At 42.8% G+C, this 20,926-nt stretch overlaps 1 protein-coding gene across 1 annotated transcript; it reads right to left on the bottom strand.

The window, feature by feature from the left end:
* Positions 1–1,226: 1,226 nt before the first annotated feature.
* On the bottom strand, positions 1,227–16,134 carry RRH (retinal pigment epithelium-derived rhodopsin homolog). The gene is made up of 7 exons (XM_068137447.1): positions 15,948–16,134; positions 9,124–9,314; positions 7,469–7,568; positions 5,878–6,031; positions 5,278–5,446; positions 2,229–2,407; positions 1,227–1,344 (listed from the first exon to the last, which is right to left on the bottom strand). The coding sequence occupies exons 1-7, from the start codon at positions 16,051–16,053 to the stop codon at positions 1,239–1,241; spliced, it is 1,005 nt and encodes a 334-aa protein (XP_067993548.1). The 5' UTR covers positions 16,054–16,134; the 3' UTR covers positions 1,227–1,238.
* Between the last annotated feature and the right edge of the window lie 4,792 nt (positions 16,135–20,926).

Raw genomic sequence — 20,926 nt, forward strand, 5'->3', positions numbered from 1 at the left:
CAAATTAAGAGGGAGCCTAGATACCAGAGTTTGTTTAAAAAAAGAAAGAACTCCTGCAAAACCAAGCTTTTACCAAAACTACTCACATGCATTTTAAATAAGTTACACACTGCAAAGCCAAACTTGGGATGAATGCACACACGATAATAGAAGATATTTATCCTCAAAATCTGAGGTGCTACCGTTCATAAATAGATCTATATACAGTCATCTTTTCCATCCTGAATAAATCCATTGCTCACACCACCAAAGGTACTGGTAAAAAATTAAGAGAGCAGATCTACAGAACTGTGAGACTGGCTTAGAAACAACGACAAATGACCCTAGGTATTTACACAGGTTTCTGTGACTCCCAAGTGTCAAGCTTTAGGGCGCATTTTGTCTCATTTTCAGGGTTTGCTATGCAGTCACAAGCACTAGAAATGTACTGCTGATAAAAGAAAAGCTGTCTTTCCTCCAAATTCATTTGGTTATGTGAGCCAAAACTTTTAAGATACCCTGAAATTCCTTCAAAATCCTAAAAGCTGGTAACAGGTTCTATAGGGTTCAGCTAGATATTTTGATAACATATTCACAGCAACAGAACTCTGCAAAGCATAACAGCCTGGGCATTTGGTATAGAAACATATTCACACAGGTGAAATCTAGAATATTTCAAGTCTGGAAAACTTTCAAGGGAAGCTGAGGGAAAGTAATTCATGAAAGGAATTACAGGTGTAAAATCTGTGTTACCAAACCTAAGCACTTCCTGCTTCAGTTTCTCCCTGCCCCTGTATCACCTTTTCCAGTCCTGTGGGAGTGACAGTGGTCACTCTACTCAACATTTTCATTTGGCACAGACATACTGGACCAATAAATATCACTTTCAAAAAATAAAGCCTTAGTAGGTTTTGTCTTTTTGTCTTCTTAACCTATCTAAAAACATTATTGTGATTAAGAAAAGCCAGCTGGCTGGTTGGGGCAGATTGTTACTCCAAAATATTCATGGTCAGGTACTGGAACAGACTTTCCAGGGAGCTGGTGGAGTCACCATCCCCAGAGGTGTTCAAAAACACACAGACATGGCACTTTGGGACATGGATTAATGGCCACGGTGGTGCTAGGTCAATGGTTGAATACACTTAGAGGTCTTTTCCAACCAAAATAATTCTGATTCTGTGATCTTCCAAAAGACTAATATACTTTAACCAAGAATTCCCTCCTTTCTAGGTAACTTATGCAGGCAAAAGACATGAGTTCTAGGATGTCAATGCACTTTGAGACACACTCATGGGCAAGGCATTGTTTATAGTTATCTCTTGTCTTGTCTGACATCGCACCATGGCCAGGATTGCCCTCCGAAACCTGCAAGGGACAAGAACAGAAAGCAGAAAGATTGTGAGCTGCAGATCCAAATCAAAAGAAAAACTGAGTAAGTAGACCTTAAGTATTACAACAGTTTTCAATTTTAGTAAAACTTACTAAATAAAAAAAATAGAGCATTTGGAATTCAAAAGCACCACATTCTTTTTCACTTCCACATACAGCAATAACTCAAGTTAAGTTCAGTGCTTCTTCTACAAGAGGGGTCACAGCAGCTTTTGGTTATCCCAGGATGTGGTAAAGCCACGACAAAGAGGAACTTACAGAATGGGGGAAAAACAGACAGTTTGCCATTGCCTCAGACTCTGCTTCTAGGTTGGTAGCACAAAAAGGCACTGTGCCTCTGCAAAAATCAGATCTCAGAGGCATTGACTTGGCTAAAGCATTTGATACAGTTACTCAAAACTGAGGAACAGGCTTCATTCAGTTTGCTAGAGAGTTAGTTCATCTTAATGAGTCAGAATATGACATGGCCCAAATCCAGCAAGGAAACTTCAGAGACACAGGTCAGTAATCTGCCACACATTTTGGCCAGAGTTACTAAAACCAATCTACTGCTTGCAACCCAAAACATGTAATAAGTCCCTCTGAGAAATTAAAAGTGCTTTACAAAAGCTGCCTTACTGTCTTATGAAAGCTACATGAATGTGTTCTCAGAGATATTTATCAATTCAGTGTGCTCTGATTGTGATCAAACTAATTTCTTTTAGACTTTGCTGTCCAAAAGGTCTTCCTTGGTTAACCAACTGTAGCTTACTCTATGATCTCTCCACTATTGAGCTTGTCATATTGTATAGCTGGTATTTCTAGAGTTAATTATATGCTCAAATCATGAAGTAGACTGGTACCAAATTAGGAACACTTACTTTTTGTTTGCAACAACATAAATGCAGGGATTATAGAAAGTGGAAGATTTTGCAAACAGAGGAGCTATGATGGCCATCGCAGGAGAAATTTTCTTTGGGTCTCCAAAGGATGACCATAAACACACAATAGAATATGGAGACCATGCCACCAAGAACATTAAAATCATCACAACAGACATCTGTAAAACAAGAGGAACAAACACATAAGCAGCATTACCAGAAGATGCAGACCCCAGAACCTAACTTCCAAAGCACATGTGTGAAAATAGAGCTACCTAGAATTAAATAACCGCATGTAACCAAGCAGATCTGAGAAATTTTGGCAGGTTATAATGAACTGCTGTTTGGGGGATTTAATAGCACATCTACACTGCCATATATATTTTGGCATGATGTTATATATTATGTACAGTCTTCCTTCACAGATGGCACTGCTCATTATGTTAAATCTGTCCATCAGAAGTTTAAATGGTCAGGGAGGGCTTCAGACATGAATTATGACCACCACAACAGGTCACTCTGGGATGCTATTGCAAACAATAAATACAAACAGAGAGAAAAATCTAAGCCAAATGTTGAATAATGCTTCTAATACAAATGTTTCATAAGGCTTAACTACAGTACATAGAAACAAAGGAAATGTTGTAGGACACAAAGGGTCAGTCCATACACTTAAGGAACCCAGTGGTTTAATGAAGCATGAGGTGATATTTGCACAGTTACATCTTCTCTGCTTGCTTGTCAACCTGACTATGTTAGGACTCACATCCCAGAACACATCACATCACAGCTAGAAGTGAACAGTGACAAATTGCCTGTAGTGGGAAGGTAGGAGAGGAAGCAGTCCTGGCTTTTGTCAGGGACGTGAATGGGTAATGGAAATTGGAATGGAAATCTCAAATCAATCAAGAAGACGAATCTCTAGGAAACCAAACAAAACCACAGGGCTCTTTGTACAAACAGTGTTCCTTAGCATTGTTTACCTATCCCCTTATACAGGTTTTTTAGCAACAAACAACACAAGAAACAAGAAGCAAATGTCTGCTTTGTGTGAGCTCTTCTACAGCATGACCAACACACAAGCAGTGACTTTCTCCAGGGAAGATTCCTCCCCAGCTATAAGGGCAATACCTACTGGTGACAACATAAAGAAAGAACCCTTTCATTTACAAGTTTGGTGTGTAGTAAGATTAGAAGATATTAATGTTTAGAAAAGTGAGCAATCCAGTTCTACAGAAGGCTACTGCTTAATTCCAAAACCTCAATCTTTTGCTTTTCCTTTCTCAAAAATTAATATCTAGGTTTTCAACTGTAAAACAGGGGGGGGAAAAACTTCACAAATTCTCTTTTCTTCAAAAATATGAAGAAAATCTTATACATACATATAAATGTACCTAGAACTGCATCCTTAGCTTGAAGCATTCTGAAAGTTCTTCATAAGAGCAAAATGCTCAGATTATTATTTTTCTGGTTTAAAAATACCATTTCCATATTCTAACAATGAGAAAGTCTTCCAAAGAATATTAAATTTGCATTGATAAGCAATTCAAAAGCAAGGACATGATCTTCTGTCCAATTCTCTCTCATATTTTCATGATGCCCAGTCATAAATCGTATCTTCACACAAAATCAAAGGAGCTAGAGAACATCAAGCTTTCTCAAGGACTTTTACACACTCTAAGAAAGAACTTGCCCAGGGATGTGGTTGAAGCCCTGTCCCTGAAGACATTCAAGATTAGATTAGGTTTGACATGGCCCTGGGCACTCTGATCTAGTTGGAGGTGTCCCTGCTTACTGCAGGTAGGTTGGACAAGATGACCTTTGAGGATCCCTTCCAACCCAGTGCAATCTGTGAATCTCTGAGTTGACCTTCCAGGCAGGATCTCATTTTATGCCATAACTCAGAGTTGATGCTATTTAAGTAAGAAAGAGATAAGGTCAACAGACTGAAAAGCTTGGGTACTTGGAAATGTACTGTTATTTCTAGGCCACAAGTTCAAATCCTGTTGGGCAAACCACTTCAGACCAGATACCCCTCTGAACATAGCAGAAGGTCCAAAGACTCTGTGGACACAAAGTCCCCCTAGTACACCTCTGAAATACCTTTCTATGTAATGACAGAGGGCAAAGTCAAGGAAAATTCACATTGCTCCCAACCTTCAAAGTAGCTACTCATCTCGAAAGAATGTTAAGCCAAAAGTAAAGAATCTGGTGGTGCAAGTCAAGCCAAAACTTTTCACCAAGGATAAATTTCACTTAATATTTAGTATGAAAGGAAAAAAGGAGTAAAGTAGGAAACAAAAATACACTGTTCCTTTGCCCCCAGGCCTTCACAGAATACAGAATTAACCAGGTTGGAAAAGACCTTCAATATCGTGTCCAACCTATCGCCCAACACCATCTAATCAATTAAACCAGGGCACCAAGTGCCTCATCCAGTTTCTTTTTAAGCATTTCCAGGGACAGGACAGGACAGGACAGGACAGAACAGAACAGAACAGACCAATTTGGAAGAGACCTTCAAGATCATCATGTCCAACCTATTATCCAACACCACCTAATCAACTAAACCATGCAACCAAGCACCCCATCAAGTCTCCTCCTGAACACCTCCAGGGATAGGAATAGAATAGAATAGAATAGACCAGACCAGACCAGACCAGGTTGGAAGAGATCACGGAGTCCAACCTATCACCCAACACCATCTAATCAACTAAACCATGGCACCAAGTGCCCCATCCAGTCTCTTCTTAAACGCCGCCAGTGATGGTGACTCCACCACCTCCCTGGGCAGCCCATTCCAATGGCCAATCACTCTTTCTGTGAAAAATATCTTCCTAACATCCAGCCTAAATCTGCCATGGTACAGCTTGAGACTGTGTCCTCTTGTTCTGTCACAGGATGCCTGGGAGAATAGACCAACCCCCACCTGGCTACAACCTCCATTCAGGTAGTTGCAGAAGGCAATAAGGTCTCCCCTGAGCCTCCTCTTCTCCAGGAATGCGAAAGAACATGCTTAAAACAAAAAAAAAGTCTTCATTTACCATACCTTTGTCACATCTACTTGATCAGACCAATCTATGTTGATGCTCTCCAGGCAGTTACTGCTGGCATATTGTTTCATTGTCCGGGAAACATTGTAATAACAGTAAAACATGACTGTTAAAGGTACAACAAAATTAACAGCAATTACACTCATTGTGTAGGAAACAAAGGACCTGATAAGACAGAAAAACAAAACACAGTAACTTACAAATAGCCATCCAGGGAAAGTTAACTAAATCATTTGATGTTTTGATTATGACAGTTTAAAACAATCTTTTAGAGAACTAAGGAAATTTTCTTGAGCTTTAATTGTCTCATCAGCAACTACAAGTCTTGCAGTTTTCAAGCATGGCTCAACTCCTATTTTTTTTACATTTCCTTTTTCTAGACCTGGGTGCATTATTTCCATTAAAATACCAATGACGGCGACTCCACCACCTCCCCGGGCAACCCATTCCATAGCGCATTGTTTTAAAATAATTGCTATCAATCATGCTTCACACTTCAGAAAGAGCAAGTTGTGCTCAGGCAGTGGTGAATTAAACACTTTTAGCCTTCAAGGAGACAAGCAAAATCTAAGACAAAGGATGAAGGAGAATCTTACACATCATTTTTCCTCCAATTTACTGTGCAAGTTGCTCCAGTTGGATCGGGAGCGTAGCTAGCCCAGCCTATGGTAGGCACGGAAGCCCAAAAGACTGCATTTATCCAAGCAGCAAGGATCAGAGCAGTATAGCTACGGGTAGTCATTCTTCTTCCTGTGGCCAAGCACAGACAATCACAAACCATTGTCATCTTTTGCTTTTTTCCAGTATTCAACTTGTCATCTTTTGCCTCTTTCCAGTGTTGAACAAGTGGCTTCCAGCAAGCACATACCAAAGGTAATGATCCTTTCAAAGGCTTGTACCCCACCTCTCCCCTCCCCCACCAGCCCCAACACCGCAGCATAGCTGTTTCATACTGCTAAAAGACATCACAAGTTTTCCAGCCTTTAACACCATTTAAAAGCCATCACCCATTCCAACTTTGAGAAGGCTCCAGGGAGACCTCTGTAGCAGCTTTCCAGTGTCTGAAGGGGCCTCCAGGAGAGCTGGAGAAGGACTTTTTGTAAGGGCATGTCACTTTCAGAACAAGGGGACACAGTCTCAAGCTGCGCCAGGGGAGGTTTAGACTCGAGGTGAGGAGAAAGTTCTTCACCGAGCGAGTCGTTCGTCATTGGAATGTGCTGCCCAGGGAGGTGGTGGAGTCACCATCCCTGGAGGTGTTCAAGAGGAGATTGGACATGGCACTTGGTGCCATGGTCTAGTCATGAGGTCTGTGGTGATAGGTTGGACTCGATGATCCTCAAGGTCTCTTCCAACCTTAGTGATAATGTGATACTAGGACAAGGGGCCATGGTTTTAAACTACAGCAGGGTAGATTTAGATTAGACATTAGGAAGAAGTTTTTACTATGAGTATAGTGAGACACTGGAATAGGTTTCCCAGAGGAGTTGTGGATGCCTCATCACGGGGATTGTTTAAGACCAGGCTGAATGAGCCTTTGAGCAACCTGGTCTGGTGGGAGGTGCGGGCTTAGAACTAGATGTTCTTTAAAGGTCCCCTACAACTCAAAGGTATTCTATGATAAAGGCAATGCCTGATGCTAACCTCACTGTAAAAGCTTAATGTACAACAGTGCCTTCAAGGATATCCATGTGCTATTGCAGGGGTGGCATCTGCTACTACATCTTGAAGGTCTCTTCCAACCTGGTTTATTATTATTACTATTACAGCTGTGACAGAGAGGAGAAGGAGAGAAAAACATCTGGTACAGCATTAACACTCAAGACACAGTCTCTAGACAGAGGTCAAAACCTCCCACAGCTAGAGGCTTGTCAGGCGCTTCTGTATATGGATGTGGCCCTCTAAAGGCTGAAAAAAAACCATGAAAATAGAGTTTGCAAACAGAAAAAGAGCCTAATAATGACACTTACATTTTCATTTTCACGAACAGTACCATTCATGCCAGCTGGATAACTTACTTACCTAGTTGGCATGGAAGTACTTATGAAGTACTTCGGGATTGTGCCCTAAATTCAGATCATGCCCAACACTGAGGAAACAATACAATTGTTGTAATGAGGAAACAGTACAATTAGACTCTTATTTCATAGAAGTCAAACAGTGAACAATATCTGACTGTAGATACCATACCTATATCAGGCCTGCAGATCATCAGGTAACGGTCAATCGCAACCACAGTGAGCAAACCAATACTGGCCATTCCAAAAAAGATATTTAAAGCAGCATATATCTGAAATTCAAACAAGCAAGCAAAACCCTTTCTGAGAAATCTTTCAAAGGTGTAAGCACAAGTTAATAGACTCAATCAAAGGCACTATGACACATCACATTCAGCCAAAGTTCTCTTCCATAAGCAAGGTGTGAAAAGAATTAATTCAGTGCCAACAATTTGGAGCTGGCTCATTTAAAATGAAACATTTCAAAGTCAACCTGCTTGTGTGCACATCAGAGATCTAAAGACAGTCATCTGAAAAGTAAACAAACATCATAATTCAGCAAATAAATGTTGAGATTCAGAGATCAAGAGTTGGGGGAGGGGGATGTTTAAGGAGGTTCAATTCATGTTCTCAATATAAGTTAAATAAACCTGAAGAACATTTGATTCATTCAAAAAGTTATGGGTTTAGCAAATGTGAGGTCCCAAATTGCCATTCTTTCCTCCGTTGTACAAACACATTTACTCCAGAGATAAGGCACACTGATTTTGCTCATCGGCTCCCATTCTCACACGTCAGATCTACTGCACAGAGTAACATATGCTGCAATCCATGCTGCAGTCCCAACGTGCCCAAGTGCATCTGCCCAGTCATCTCATGAGCAGCCTGACCAGGAAGGACAGATGACTGGGAGAGCTGCATTACCACTGGCACTCCAGAAATACAGAGATCTGCGCCAGACTGCATGCCACCAGTGGCTGTAATAGAACCATACAGTATTCAGCTATCTCAGTTGACAAGGATTCATCTAATTCGGGTTGATGTGAATTGCGCTTCACGAGACCTTAACTCCCAAAGCACTGGTGGTGACATTTCAAATCTTCAACCCAATACAAGTCAGTCTAGATCTAAAGATGCTAAAAGGGAGGCTTTCCTATCAAACAGCGGCTGAATTTTGAGCTTGAAATAATTGTGTACTCAGGCAAGTAATGTCAGATTGTCTAGCCAATGAAGGTCCAAAATGTGTGGCTAATATTTCCCTTGAGTCATATTTTTAGCATATTGCTACTAATTTTCTGGGCATTTAAGCCCAACAGTCTTACTAATAAGTAGACTTAAATCATGATACACAAAAGGAATCATCTTTCAGCTACAGCTGACAAACCGAGCTTAAATCTTTAAATGGAGACCATCAGCCTTGCAGGACTTTATTTTAGATAGCCTAATAGTTCCATCCAAAATAAGACACATTGACTAAGCAGAACTCATTAAGGTCTGTCAAGCTTATCATCAAAACCGTAGCCACATCCAAAGCATTTTAACTGCCAAATAAGTCATCAAATATGCATGTCCTGCTATAACCTCCTTAAGGATTTCATTTCCTAGGCATTCTTAGAGATATTTTTTAAACTCTCACTGCTAAATATAAGGTTGCACTTCAGTGTTTTTAGAGGAGAAGTTTGGAATTGAACTTATACAGAATCCTATATCCAGAAATTGTTGACGTTGCAAAACATCAACTTCAGGTCTAGACAAAAATTGTGCATCTCCACCTTATTTCTTAAAAGAAGAGGGCTACTACTCATTTCTCAGTTTGCTTTTAAGTGCTCAAATTTTTCTCTGCAATACCTGGCATCCAGTATATCCAAACTTCCAGCTTCCATGCAGGTCTGAGGCAGCCGACATGGGGTAGCCAATGCCACTAACACCAATGTCAGTAAAAGCCAAGTTGATGATAATTGCATTGGTTGCTGTCCGAAGCTCTTTGTACTTAACAAAGATGCCTAACACAACAATGTTGCTGAAAATGCTGATCACTCCTGCAAAAAAAACAGAAGAAGGGAAGCTTTACAGATGATACACACCAGCCAGAACAGAATAGAATAGAATTAACCAGGTTGGAAAAGACCTTTGAGATCATTGAGTGCAACCTGTCATCCGACACTCTCTAATCAACTAAACCATGGCACCAAGCGCCCTATCCAGTCTCTTTCTAAACACCTCCAGTGACGGTGACTCCACCATTTCTAGCCCATTCCAATGGCCAATCACTCTTTCTGTGAAGAACTTCTTCCTAACATCCAGCCTAAACTTCCCCTGGTGCAGCTTGAGACTTTGTCTCTTGTTCTGTCACAGGTTGCCTGAGAGAAGAGACCAGCCCCCACCTGGCTACAACCTCCCATTGGAACCTGTTGTAATATCTAAGTTCTAAACAAGTTTTATTTTCAATCAAGCACAACTTCGCAGCGAGGACAGGCACTTGAAAGGGAGAGAAAAGCTTTTTCAATTAGATTTCAACTTTCACTTGTGTTCAGAAAGGCCCAAAATGTGAAGCATTTTGCCAAACCTGGGACTTCTGATGCAATAACAAGCCTAGCAGAAATTCAAAAGCATCTAGGATCACAATTCAAAACCTGAAGCCACCAAGTACAGTGCTGTTTTCCATGGGGGAAAACACAAACAAAACAGCACAACAACAAAAACAAAACAAAATTAAAAAATACCAAGGGAAAAAAAGTCAGTGACTATGACACATCTGATTCAGTGTAAGGTCCATGACACCACCTGAGATCTTCTGTTCTCTCTGTGCATTCAGACAACAGTCTTGGACAAAAGGTATAAAGAAGCTTTGACTTTGCTGCTATCCCAGCCAGACCTAATTTCCCTCTCTGCTCATAAGGCCCTAGTTCTTTGCAAGCATTAGAGTTGGCTCAGGTGCATCAGCAAGTTTTTCCAGTCCCAGTGACCTATATTAAAACCTCCAGCTCCTCCTTTTCTACTGGTATTCCTCTTCACCAAATCCTCCTGGATGGCTCTTGGAGTGATTTTCCATGGCACTCCCACAAAAGAGGGTTGCTTTTTTGTCGTGGTTTTATTTTCTTCAGACTCTAACCTGTTGCAGAGATTCCCTGAACAAACTCCCATCCTCTAAATTTAACCCACTGTTAATACAAGCTATTAATAAACAGCTCATGAAGTTGAAAACTTCCCCCTCACACCTCAGCAGAGAAAGATTCAGTAAAGTGGAGAATTCCAACATGTTCAAGCAAACACACACATTAAAAAATAACTTGTAAATAATAACAGGAATTTGCAAGTAGTTCATAGATTTCCCCTACTCTGACCCAGCTGTCCTTAAAATTCAGTTAAAAGTACAAAGTGGAATGTTTTGGTCAAACAGCACATTCTCCATAGAAATGCCCCTCAGATTTTTTCTTTGTTTTGCTTTTTGGTTTTTTTAATTTAGAAAGTATCAACTATGTATGAATCAAAACACTTTTATCATCACAGATCTGAGGCACAGTTCTGGTTTCCAAAAGCAGATCCATCTTCTTTCACAGCCGCTGCCCATCCTGCTCTGGTCCCCTAGCAATCCATCACCTTCACTGATGGGATGTGTGCTCCTCTACTGGCTCCAGAAAAAAAGCCTGACACATGCAGCTTAGCTTTTGCTGACATGCCTCTCTGGAAAGGGCAAAGAGGATTCTTCAGTCTTATACAATGTTCTACCATCTCTGTCACTGGCAGTGCTGCAGCACAGAGTTAAAAATCTTTAACATCAGTTTATAGTCAGACTAAACAGGCTGCAGTTCAAATAACCTCAAATAAGCAGGGTTAGAAGCCCTGAAGGCAAGACTCTGGGCACTTCAGTTCAACAGTTGAATTTTGAAGACTACAACTGATGTCAATAGGGAAATTCCTTCAAATCATGAGAAGTCCTGTGGACTCTGTCACTGCCATGATCCATAGATTTATAAATATCAGCACACACCCCAGTGCATCAAGCTGAGGCAGGCATTTCTAGACTCAAATACACATCAGAATACCACCTGAACCACCACACTCAGCAAGAGCTATGGTAATACCACAACTGATATGAAAAGGGACAGAAGGAAAGGCAGTGGAATCATAATAACAGACATATGTAACAAAGATGACACTTAGGGAAACAGGCAATTCTTCAGCTTTTAAATGAAGCTTCTCCATTCCAGTTACATAAATCAGTAGCCAGAGAGTGGTGCTGAATGGAGATAAATCCAGCTGATGGACAGACACAAGTGATGTTCCCCAGGGGTCAGTGCTGGTGCCTGGTCTCTTTATTATCTTCATCAATGACCTGGACAAGGGGATTGAGGCACCCTCAGTATGTTTGCAGATGACACTAAGCTAGGAGGAATGCTGATCTGCTTGAGGGTAGGAAGCTCTGCAGAGGTATCTGGACAGGTTGGATCCATTGATGCAGCTAAGGTCAGTTGTATGAGATTCAACAAGGCTAAGTGCTGGGTCCTGCACTTATAATAACCCCAGGACCACTCCAAGCTTGGGGCAGAGTGGCTGCAAAGCTGCCCAGCAGAGAAGGACCTGGGGGTGTTGGTATACAGACAGATGAAGATGAGCCAGCACGTGCCCCAGTGGTCGAGAAGGCCACCAGCATCCTGGCCTAAATCAAGAACAGTGTGACCAGCAGGAGTAGGGAAGTGATTATTTCCCTATGAGGGGAACACTGGTGAGGCCACATCATGAGTCCTGGGTTCAGGTTTGGTGCCCTCACTACATGACAGTCACTGAGGTGATGGAGCAGGTCCAGAGTTAGTGAAGGGTCTGGAAAACATGCCTTGTAAGGAGCAGCTGAGGAAGCTAACACTGTTTACCTTGGAGAAAAAGAGACTGAGGGGAGACCTTCTTGCTCTCTACAATTCTGTGAATGGAGGTTGGAGCCAGGTGGGCATTAGTCTCGCCTCCCTAGTAATAATGGATAAGAAGAGAAGAGATGTCCTCAAGTTGAACCATGGGAGATTTAGATTAGATATAAGAAAAATTGCTTTACCAAAGAGCTGTCAGGCACTGGAACACACCACACAGGGAAGCTGCAGTCACCATCCCTGGAAGTATTTTAAAGACATGTAGATGTGGTACTTAGGGACATGATTTATTGGTGGGCTTGGCAGTGTTATGTTTGCAGTTGGACTCGAAGATCTTGGAGTTCTTTTCCAACATAAATGATTCTACAATTTTCTAGAGTGTAGGGAGGGCAGAGCAAGGCCAAGACTTTGAACAACCTGAAATAATCTTCTGGGAAGAGCTCATGTCATCCAAAAAATAAAACAAAACCAAAACCAACCCACAACCCAAACAAACAACAAGCATATGGATAATGCCACTTGGCCTGTGAAACATCTGAGGTTTAGACAACTCTTCCTATATTTCCTTATTTAAACCTTCTAGTTTTGTGAAGATGAAGATAAAATCCTCAAAACCTGATCTCTGGGCTACCTGATCAAATGTGAGGGGTCCCTGCCCATGGCAGGGGGTTGGAACTAGATGATCCTTGAGGTCCTTTATTTAGAATAAACCAAACCAGGTTGGAAGAGACCTTCAAGATCATCACGTCCAACCCATCAACCAATCCAACCCACCTACACAACTAACCCATGGCACCAAGCACCCCATCAAGTCTCCTCCTGAACACCTCCAATGATGGTGACTCCACCACCTCCTCGGGCAGCCCATTCCAATGGCCAATCACTCTTTCTGTATAGAACTTCTTCCTAACATCGAGCCTAAACCTCCCCTGGTGCAGCCTGAGACTGTGTCCCCTTGTTCTGGTACTGGCTGCCTGGGAGAAGAGACCATCATCCACCTGTCTACAACCTCCCTTCCAACCTCAACGATTCTATGATCAAGGGCAGATTTTCCAGGAAAGCAATGAAAATTGAAGGCAGACCAAATGCAAATACAAACACTAACATAGTTAAGCAATACACATGGGTAGCAGCATCAACAAAGTGAAGGTCATGGAATTTAGCATTCAGTTTGCATTTTGACATTACAACAGAGCATTTCACCATTATAAGCTGAAGGATGTCCACGGTTTCTTGCAGCCTGAGTATCCCTGTTGTCATCACCAAAATGACTACACTGACCACTGGAGAGTGCAATGCTTAATTACTTCTTTCTCAGAAAATAGAACAATTATCTGCAAAAGAAAGAAGCACTCAAAAGGTCCTTTTTAAACTTTATGCTGACTGATGAACACTCCATTTGTACTGTATTCATACTCTCAGACATCTGCTTATTAACACAGCTAAAATTTTCCAGATGTGAGATTTGCTGTAGTAAGGCACTTGCAAAGCAACCAATCACACTTTCAAAGATGTCATAGTCCTTACTGTCAAAAATGCTCCTCATTAAGAAAGCAAAATCCAAGCTGCAGGTAAAAGCTTCACTGCACTCTCCCAATTGTAGTAAGGAAGTTTGCAGATGACACCAAGTTAGGAGCAGATGTTAGTCAGTTAGAAGGTAGAAAGGCTCTGCAGAGGGACCTCGACCGACTGGACAGATGGGCAGAGTCCAGTGGGATGGCATTCAACAAGTCCAAGTGCCGAGTGCTGCACTTTGGCTACAGTGGCTGGAGAGCTCCCAAACAGAGAGGGACCTGGGGGTACTGATCGACAGCCACCTGAATTTGAGCCAGCAGTGTGCCCAGGTGGCCAAGAGGGCCAATGGCATCCTGGCCTGCATTAGGAATAGTGTGGCCAGCAGGAGCAGGGAGGTCATTGTGCCCCTGTACTCGGCTTTGGTTAGGCCGCACCTTGAGTACTGTGTCCAGTTCTGGGCCCCTCAGTTTAAGAAGGACATCGAAACACTTGAACGTGTCCAGAGAAGGGCAACAAGGCTGGGGAGAGGCCTTGAGCACAAGCCCTATGAGGAGAGGCTGAGGGAGCTGGGATTGTTTAGCCTGGAGAAGAGGAGGCTCAGGGGTGACCTCATTGCCCTCTACAACTACCTGAGGGGTGGTTGTGGCCGGGAAGGGGTTGGTCTCTTCTCCCAGGCAACCAGCACCAGAACAAGGGGACACAGTCTCAAGCTGCGCCAGGGGAGGTTTAGACTCGAGGTGAGGAGGAAGTTCTTCACCGAGCGAGTTATACGTCATTGGAATGTGCTGCCCAGGGAGGTGGTGGAGTCACCATCCCTGGAGGCATTCAAGAGGAGATTAGACGTGGCACTTGATGCCATGGTCTAGTCATGGGGTCTGTGTTGATAGGTTGGACTCGATGATCCTCGAGGTCCTTTCCAACCTAAGTTATACTGTGAAAAAAAAGGAAAATCCCACAAAGTAATCCAACCAGAGAATTCTGTAGCTGTCTTTTCTTAAAAGCTCAGCCTAAAACTGTCACATTAAGAAACAGCTGTATTGGTCCTGGCTAAAGCCACTGATCACCTAGGATAGCTTTGGTCCCTAACAGCAAATGGTCACAGTTTCTGAAAAACAAACACCTTGTCACAGACAACGTAATCAAGTTTAATTAATATAAGAACAACTGTCCCACATATCTGCAGCACCTAATGGATCCAGTTACCTCCAAATAGTGTGGAAGTACTGCAGAATATATCTAGCCTTCCAATACTTGACCATCATCCATCTCCACAGCTTCTTAACAAGACTACTGATCCATGCAGCTGAGTTTTGCATTCAAAAATAGCCTTTGTGCCAGAACAGCAATTTGATACTCACCACTTCAAACAGATATGTTAAATAAAATGTGACCATCAGCAATACTGTTGCATATAAAGCTAAAGTACATTAATATTTTAAAGTGCTTTAAAGGCTAATTATATCATAGAAAATGTATGGTACAGTCCCCAGATAAAATATTTATCAACAGCTTTAGTTTTCCGTAGCAAAGATATTGAAGGTCTACTTGCAAACCCAGTAGGTTTCAGGTTGATGTGTCATTGCTGTAGAACTCGGTGCTGCAAGAAAACATTACTGAGGCTGTCATGGTTATAATAATGAGAAAGTTTTTGAGGAGGAGAAGAAAAATAATAACAATTCCATAATGCTTCAAGTTAAACCAAAGGTCAGTGCAGACACAGGGAACGAACACGATGTCAAGCCTTCCAGCATGCTGCTTCTAACATGTGTCATCTGTGAAAAATACAGCTGCAACTGGAGTCTGCTCTTCTCTGATTAACAACCAGCTCCCTCCCTCTAAGTCACATTCCAACCCTTCCCATTACAGCCCCCAGCAGACACCCGCTCGCATGCTCAGACTACACATATATTACTACAAACATGTGGCCCAGGAGAAGTCTCAAGATAGCTTCGAGCACATCACAGAAAAATGCGAGATGTGACAGCTATGCCCTATTTTTATCACTTTTGCAAGCTGGCAGAAATGAATTCTCAGTCTCCTCTATAGCTGCCTGTCAACAAAATGTACTTTTCAAGACACAACACCGCTTTCAAAGATAAAGCAGAACACTCAGATGTATCTGCACGCTGCAGCCAGCCTGCTGATCGCTGGCTCCTCAGTAAAACTGCGAGGAAAAGCCATCAGATATTCGTGCAAGGAAAAACGAAACACCCTTGCTGTTACCATACAAACACGAGCATCCAGATCTGCAGATCCAACTTAAAAAGTTAAGTAACAACCCACCCATGCCCATACCTGCTGTTATTAAGTAAGCTGCAACTATGTTGTGCTCAGTCTGTGTAAAGGCTGAATGAGCTTCGCTGTCACTTTCTGAGGAATTGGCTGAACCGTTCCAATGCATTTTGGACAAAAGAGAGCGTCCTCTGTCCTCTGCAATAATTCATCAAGGTGGTGGAACACTACAAAATCCTTGTCAGGCAAATTCTTTCATTATTCAACAGACTCACTGGACAATTAAAAAAAAAGGGGGGGGGGGGAGGGGAGGGGGAAGAAACTAAGGGGGAGTTCCCACCACCACCACCATTGGCAGCCTCCAAGCACGACTTAATTGGACTAAAGTGCAAAGGAGTTTACACTCCCAATCTGTGCAGGACATTATTCATTCAAACAAAGAGCAGCACAGAACCCAGCACATTTTCAACAGTGTGCTTAAACTCCATTCTTACTGCTAAAGAGATTAACTGTCACATGCCCCCAAACTTTTCTCTTCAAACCTCTTGTGCAATGTTTCAGAAACCTCAACAAAAGTTGGCTCAGGTCAGCTGGCCATCAGCCTGGCTTGAAATTAATTCCCATCATCACAGCAAATGCACAAAACTACAGCACGACCTGAAGACACAAATGTCAGTTTCTTTAAAAAGGAGAGGCTTACTCTGAAGTCCGCCCTTTTAAGTCCTTAAAGACCCGCTTCTTCAAGATTCTTAGTCCGATATAAACTCTCAGATTGACACAGACACAAGAAAAACATAATCCAGTATATTTGAGAACAAGTTGTTTACCATGAGGGTGGTGGAACACTGGAACAGGTTGCCCAGGGAGGTGGTTGAGGCCCCATCCTTGGAGACAAACAAGGTGGGGTTCAGCAGGACTCCAGACAACCTGATCAAGTTGAGCATGCCCCTGCAGACTGCAGAAGGGATTGAACGAGACGACCTTTGGAAGTCCCTCCCAACCCAGACCATTATATGTGTGTGCATATATATATATATATATATATGGTATTTTCCAAAGTGAAGCATGAATTCAGATAAGGTCATTGCTCCATCTTTATTGATGATCTGGATGAGGGCATTGAGTCCATCATCAGTAAATTTGCTGATGACACCAAGCTGGGGGCAGGAGTTGATCTGCTGGAGGGTAGAGAGGCTCTGCAGAGGGACCTCGACAGGCTGGACAGATGGGCAGAGTCCAACAGCATGAGATTTAACACATCCAAGTGCCAGGTTCTGTACATCGGCCACAACAACCCCATGCAGAGCTACAGGCTGGGGTCAGAGTGGCTGGAGAGCAGCCAGGCAGAGAGGGACCTGGGGGTGCTGGTTGATGGTAGGATGAACATGAGCCTGCAGTGTGCCCAGGCGGCCAGGAGGGCCAATGGCATCCTGGCCTGCATTAAGAACAGTGTGGCCAGCAGGAGCAGGGAGGTCATTCTGCCCCTGTACACTGCACTGGTTAGGCCACTGTACTGTGTCCAGTTCTGGGCCCCTCAGTTTAGGAAGGATGTTGACTTGCTGGAGCGTGTCCAGAGAAGGGCAACAAAGTTGGTGAGGGGCTTGGAACACAAGCCCTATGAGGAGAGGCTGAGGGAGCTAGGGCTGCTTAGCCTGGAGAGGAGGAGACTCAGGGGTGACCTTATTGCTCTCTACAACTACCTGAAGGGGGGTTGTAGACATGCAGAGGTTGGTCTCTTCTCCCAGGCAAGCAGCACTAGAACAAGAGGACACAGTCTCAGGCTGTGCCAGGGGAGGTTCAGGCCAGAGGTCAGGAGGAAGTTTTACACAGAGAGAGTGATTGCCCATTGGAATGGACTGCCCGGGGAGGTGGTGGAGTCACCAACACTGGAGGTGTTCAGGAGGAGACTTGACAGGGTGCTTGGTTACATGGGTTAGTTGATTAGGTGGTGTTGGATGATAGGTTGGACGTGATGATCTTGAAGGTCTCTTCCAACCTGGTTTATTCTATTCTATTCCATTTCTACAATAGCCTGGTCTGCAGAAAATGGTTGTGGAACACCTTCCTTTTCCCAAACACACATATGTAAACCTACCTCAGGTAAATTTTCCAAAGCATGTCAAAGATAAAAAGTAACTAGGCTTTTTCCAGAGCCTTGAGTGGCAAAAGCTCACGTTTTCTGCTCTGCAACAAGGCAGCAGCACATCAAAGAGCTTTTACAAAACCTGCATAAATTCTAGCTGCAATAAGCTCTTGCCAAAAGAGCTGACGTACAGCACCAGCAGAAGCAATCAAAGAAGGTGCTTCCCATCACTCCCACTATCAAACAGACTTTGCCTCCAGTTTTATATTCATACTGGGTATGAGCAACAAGGAGGAGCAGTCAGTGCTTCCTCAGTTGGATACGTTTCAGAGGCAGCTCAAGCAGGCTCCCAGATTAGGATTGTGTCTTCTGAGCAGCACTAAGGTCATAGTGACATGAGCAGTATTGAGGAATATAACCATCTATAGATAGGAAGGATAGAATCATAGAATCATTTCAGTTGGAAAAAATCTTTAAGATCATCCAGTCCAACTACTATTTACCTCTACCAAGTCTAGTGCTAAACCATGTCCCTCAGCATCACATCTCAACCTCTTTGAATCACGTCCAGGGATGAGGATTCAACCACCTTGCTGGGGAGTCTGTTCCAGTCTTTCAGAACCCTTACAGTGAAGTAGTTGCTTCTAATATCCAACCTAAACCTTCCCTGGTGCAACTTGAGGCCATTTCCTCTCTTCCTATTAGTTTCTAACTGGGAGAAGAGACCAACTCCCATCTCACTCCTACCTTCTTTCAGGGAATTGTAGAGGATGAGGTCTCCCCTCAGCCTCCTTTTCTCCAGATGAAACAACCCCAGTTCCTTCAGCTGCTCTCTTTACGACCTGCTCCCCAGATCTGAGGAGCTCTCTGTTCTCTAACCCACAAAACACTCAAACAACATCCCTCCCACTCATCAGCTTTCCAAAACAGACATCCTGTATCTTTCATAGACTCACAGATACACCAATTTGAATCTAAAGGCAAGAAAAATTAGCTATTAAACTTTGTGCAGTCACAACATTTAGTCACCATCACCATAAAGCAGCATGTTCTACCAGAAAACATTTCCTTTAATGCCACTGATCTACTTTCACTCTTCCAGTCCTCAGGGTGCTTGCATTATTATGGTATTTTCCCTGTCATAAGAGGATTAAACAGGAACAGAGTGGGAGGGTTCTGAAAGGAAAGATGATCTGTTTGGCAACAAAGCCACTTCCCTAGTGCCCCCTGGTCCTGCCTCAGAAGATAAAAGCGTAGTGATAATCTGATCTCTTTGCCTTCCTCCCCTGAAACTTTGGCAAGATTTTCAAAAGCATCTCAGATCTTGCAGCTTCCACAGAAGTCAGAGCTTGCAATGCTGACTGTCTCAGAAAAAGCAAAGCATTACTATTTTTATTCAGACAGGATTCCAGACTCAGAGCAGCAGTGAATAAGATCATGAAGATTTTATACATACTTGCTGCTTAAAATTCAAGTCCATCCTACATCCCATCACATTCTCTCTACCTCCTCTTCTCTTAAATATGGCTAATTCTACAGCAATAGCAGGGGAGGGGAGGGGGAAAGAAGGCAAAATTGAAGGCAGGCATTACTTACCATTACCCTAAAACTAATTTTTCCCACAACACTGCAGTTCATAAACCAAACCCAAAAATACAAAGGAATTAAATATTAAGGTATACAAATAATCCAGGGAGTTGGAACCACAGTTCCTAAGCCAGATAACAAAACATCAGTAAAATAGAAATACCAAACCTCAGGGTGCTTTTATCCTGCAATAAGAGCCAGGATTACTAGCATCAGAGGGACTTTTTATACTCTTAAGTGATGCTTCTCCTTCCCACTTGCCCAAGAGCAGCAGCCACAAAACACAATTGCTGTTTAAGTCTGTTCTTTAATTTGTAGGCATCTGTATAGGTATGGGGGTGATGAAACACTGGCCCAGGTGGCAGAAGCCCGATCCCCAAAAACATTCCAGGTCAGAGCAACCTGATCTAGCTGAAGATGTCCCTGCTCACCACACAGGGCTTAGACTAGATGTCCTTTAAAGGTCCTTTCAAACTAAAACCATATGGTTCTATTCTGATTCTCATGCCAAATTCATCCCCAGCAGAGGGCTCTGTAGGGCAGGATTTGCCTTTAATCTTCTCACAAACAGATTTCAAACGTTCAAACCCACTGAAAAACAACATATTTATTTTTTTGTGGTCCCTCAGAGACATTTACTAAATTTTAACTGTTGATTTGACTCTAAGCTATAGAAATGTTCAGCTGACTGGGGAAAACATCCTGAAAAACATGACCTCACAAAGGTTTTTACTTGCTGTACTTGATACAGTAGCTATGTCTTTTTCATAGAATCATAGAATCAATAAGGTTGGAAGAGACCTCAAAGATGATCAAGTCCAACCTGCCACCCAATACCTCATGACTACTAAACCATGGCACCAAGAACATGGTTTAATGGCCAGGGTGATGTTAGGTCAATGATTGGATTCAATGATCTTAGAGGTCTTTTTCAGCTGAAATGATTTTATAATTCTATAAGGGTGAGACAAAGTTGAAGCAGGAGGCTCCCTCTCCACATCAGACTGCTGGCTGACTCAGCTGCTAATGGCCTGAATCCTCCAGCAAAACCAGGACAGAAAGCCAAGAGTTCAAAGCCTGCAGTGGGCAGTAGTGTCCTCCCAACTCTAGTCATGAGGTCTGTGGTGACAGGTTGGACTTGATGATCTTTGAGGTCCCTTCCAACCTTAGGAATACTGAATAATCACTGTGGGGTGCACTGAAGCCTAGTTCCTTCCTGAGCTTCAAAGGAGTATTGCAGGACAGTAACATCCTTCATGCTGCTGGGGCACATGATGGGTGAAGAGCTGTTTGGGTGGACCAGCCAGTTGCTCCAATGGTTACCAGCAAGGCGAAATCTGAGGAACACCAAATTATTGTCTACAGCCTTCAG

Source organism: Melanerpes formicivorus, unplaced genomic scaffold (genome assembly GCF_026170545.1).
Source record: "Melanerpes formicivorus ecotype bairdi unplaced genomic scaffold, bMelFor1.0.p_v2 SCAF_4, whole genome shotgun sequence".
Lineage (NCBI taxonomy): Eukaryota > Metazoa > Chordata > Aves > Piciformes > Picidae > Melanerpes > Melanerpes formicivorus.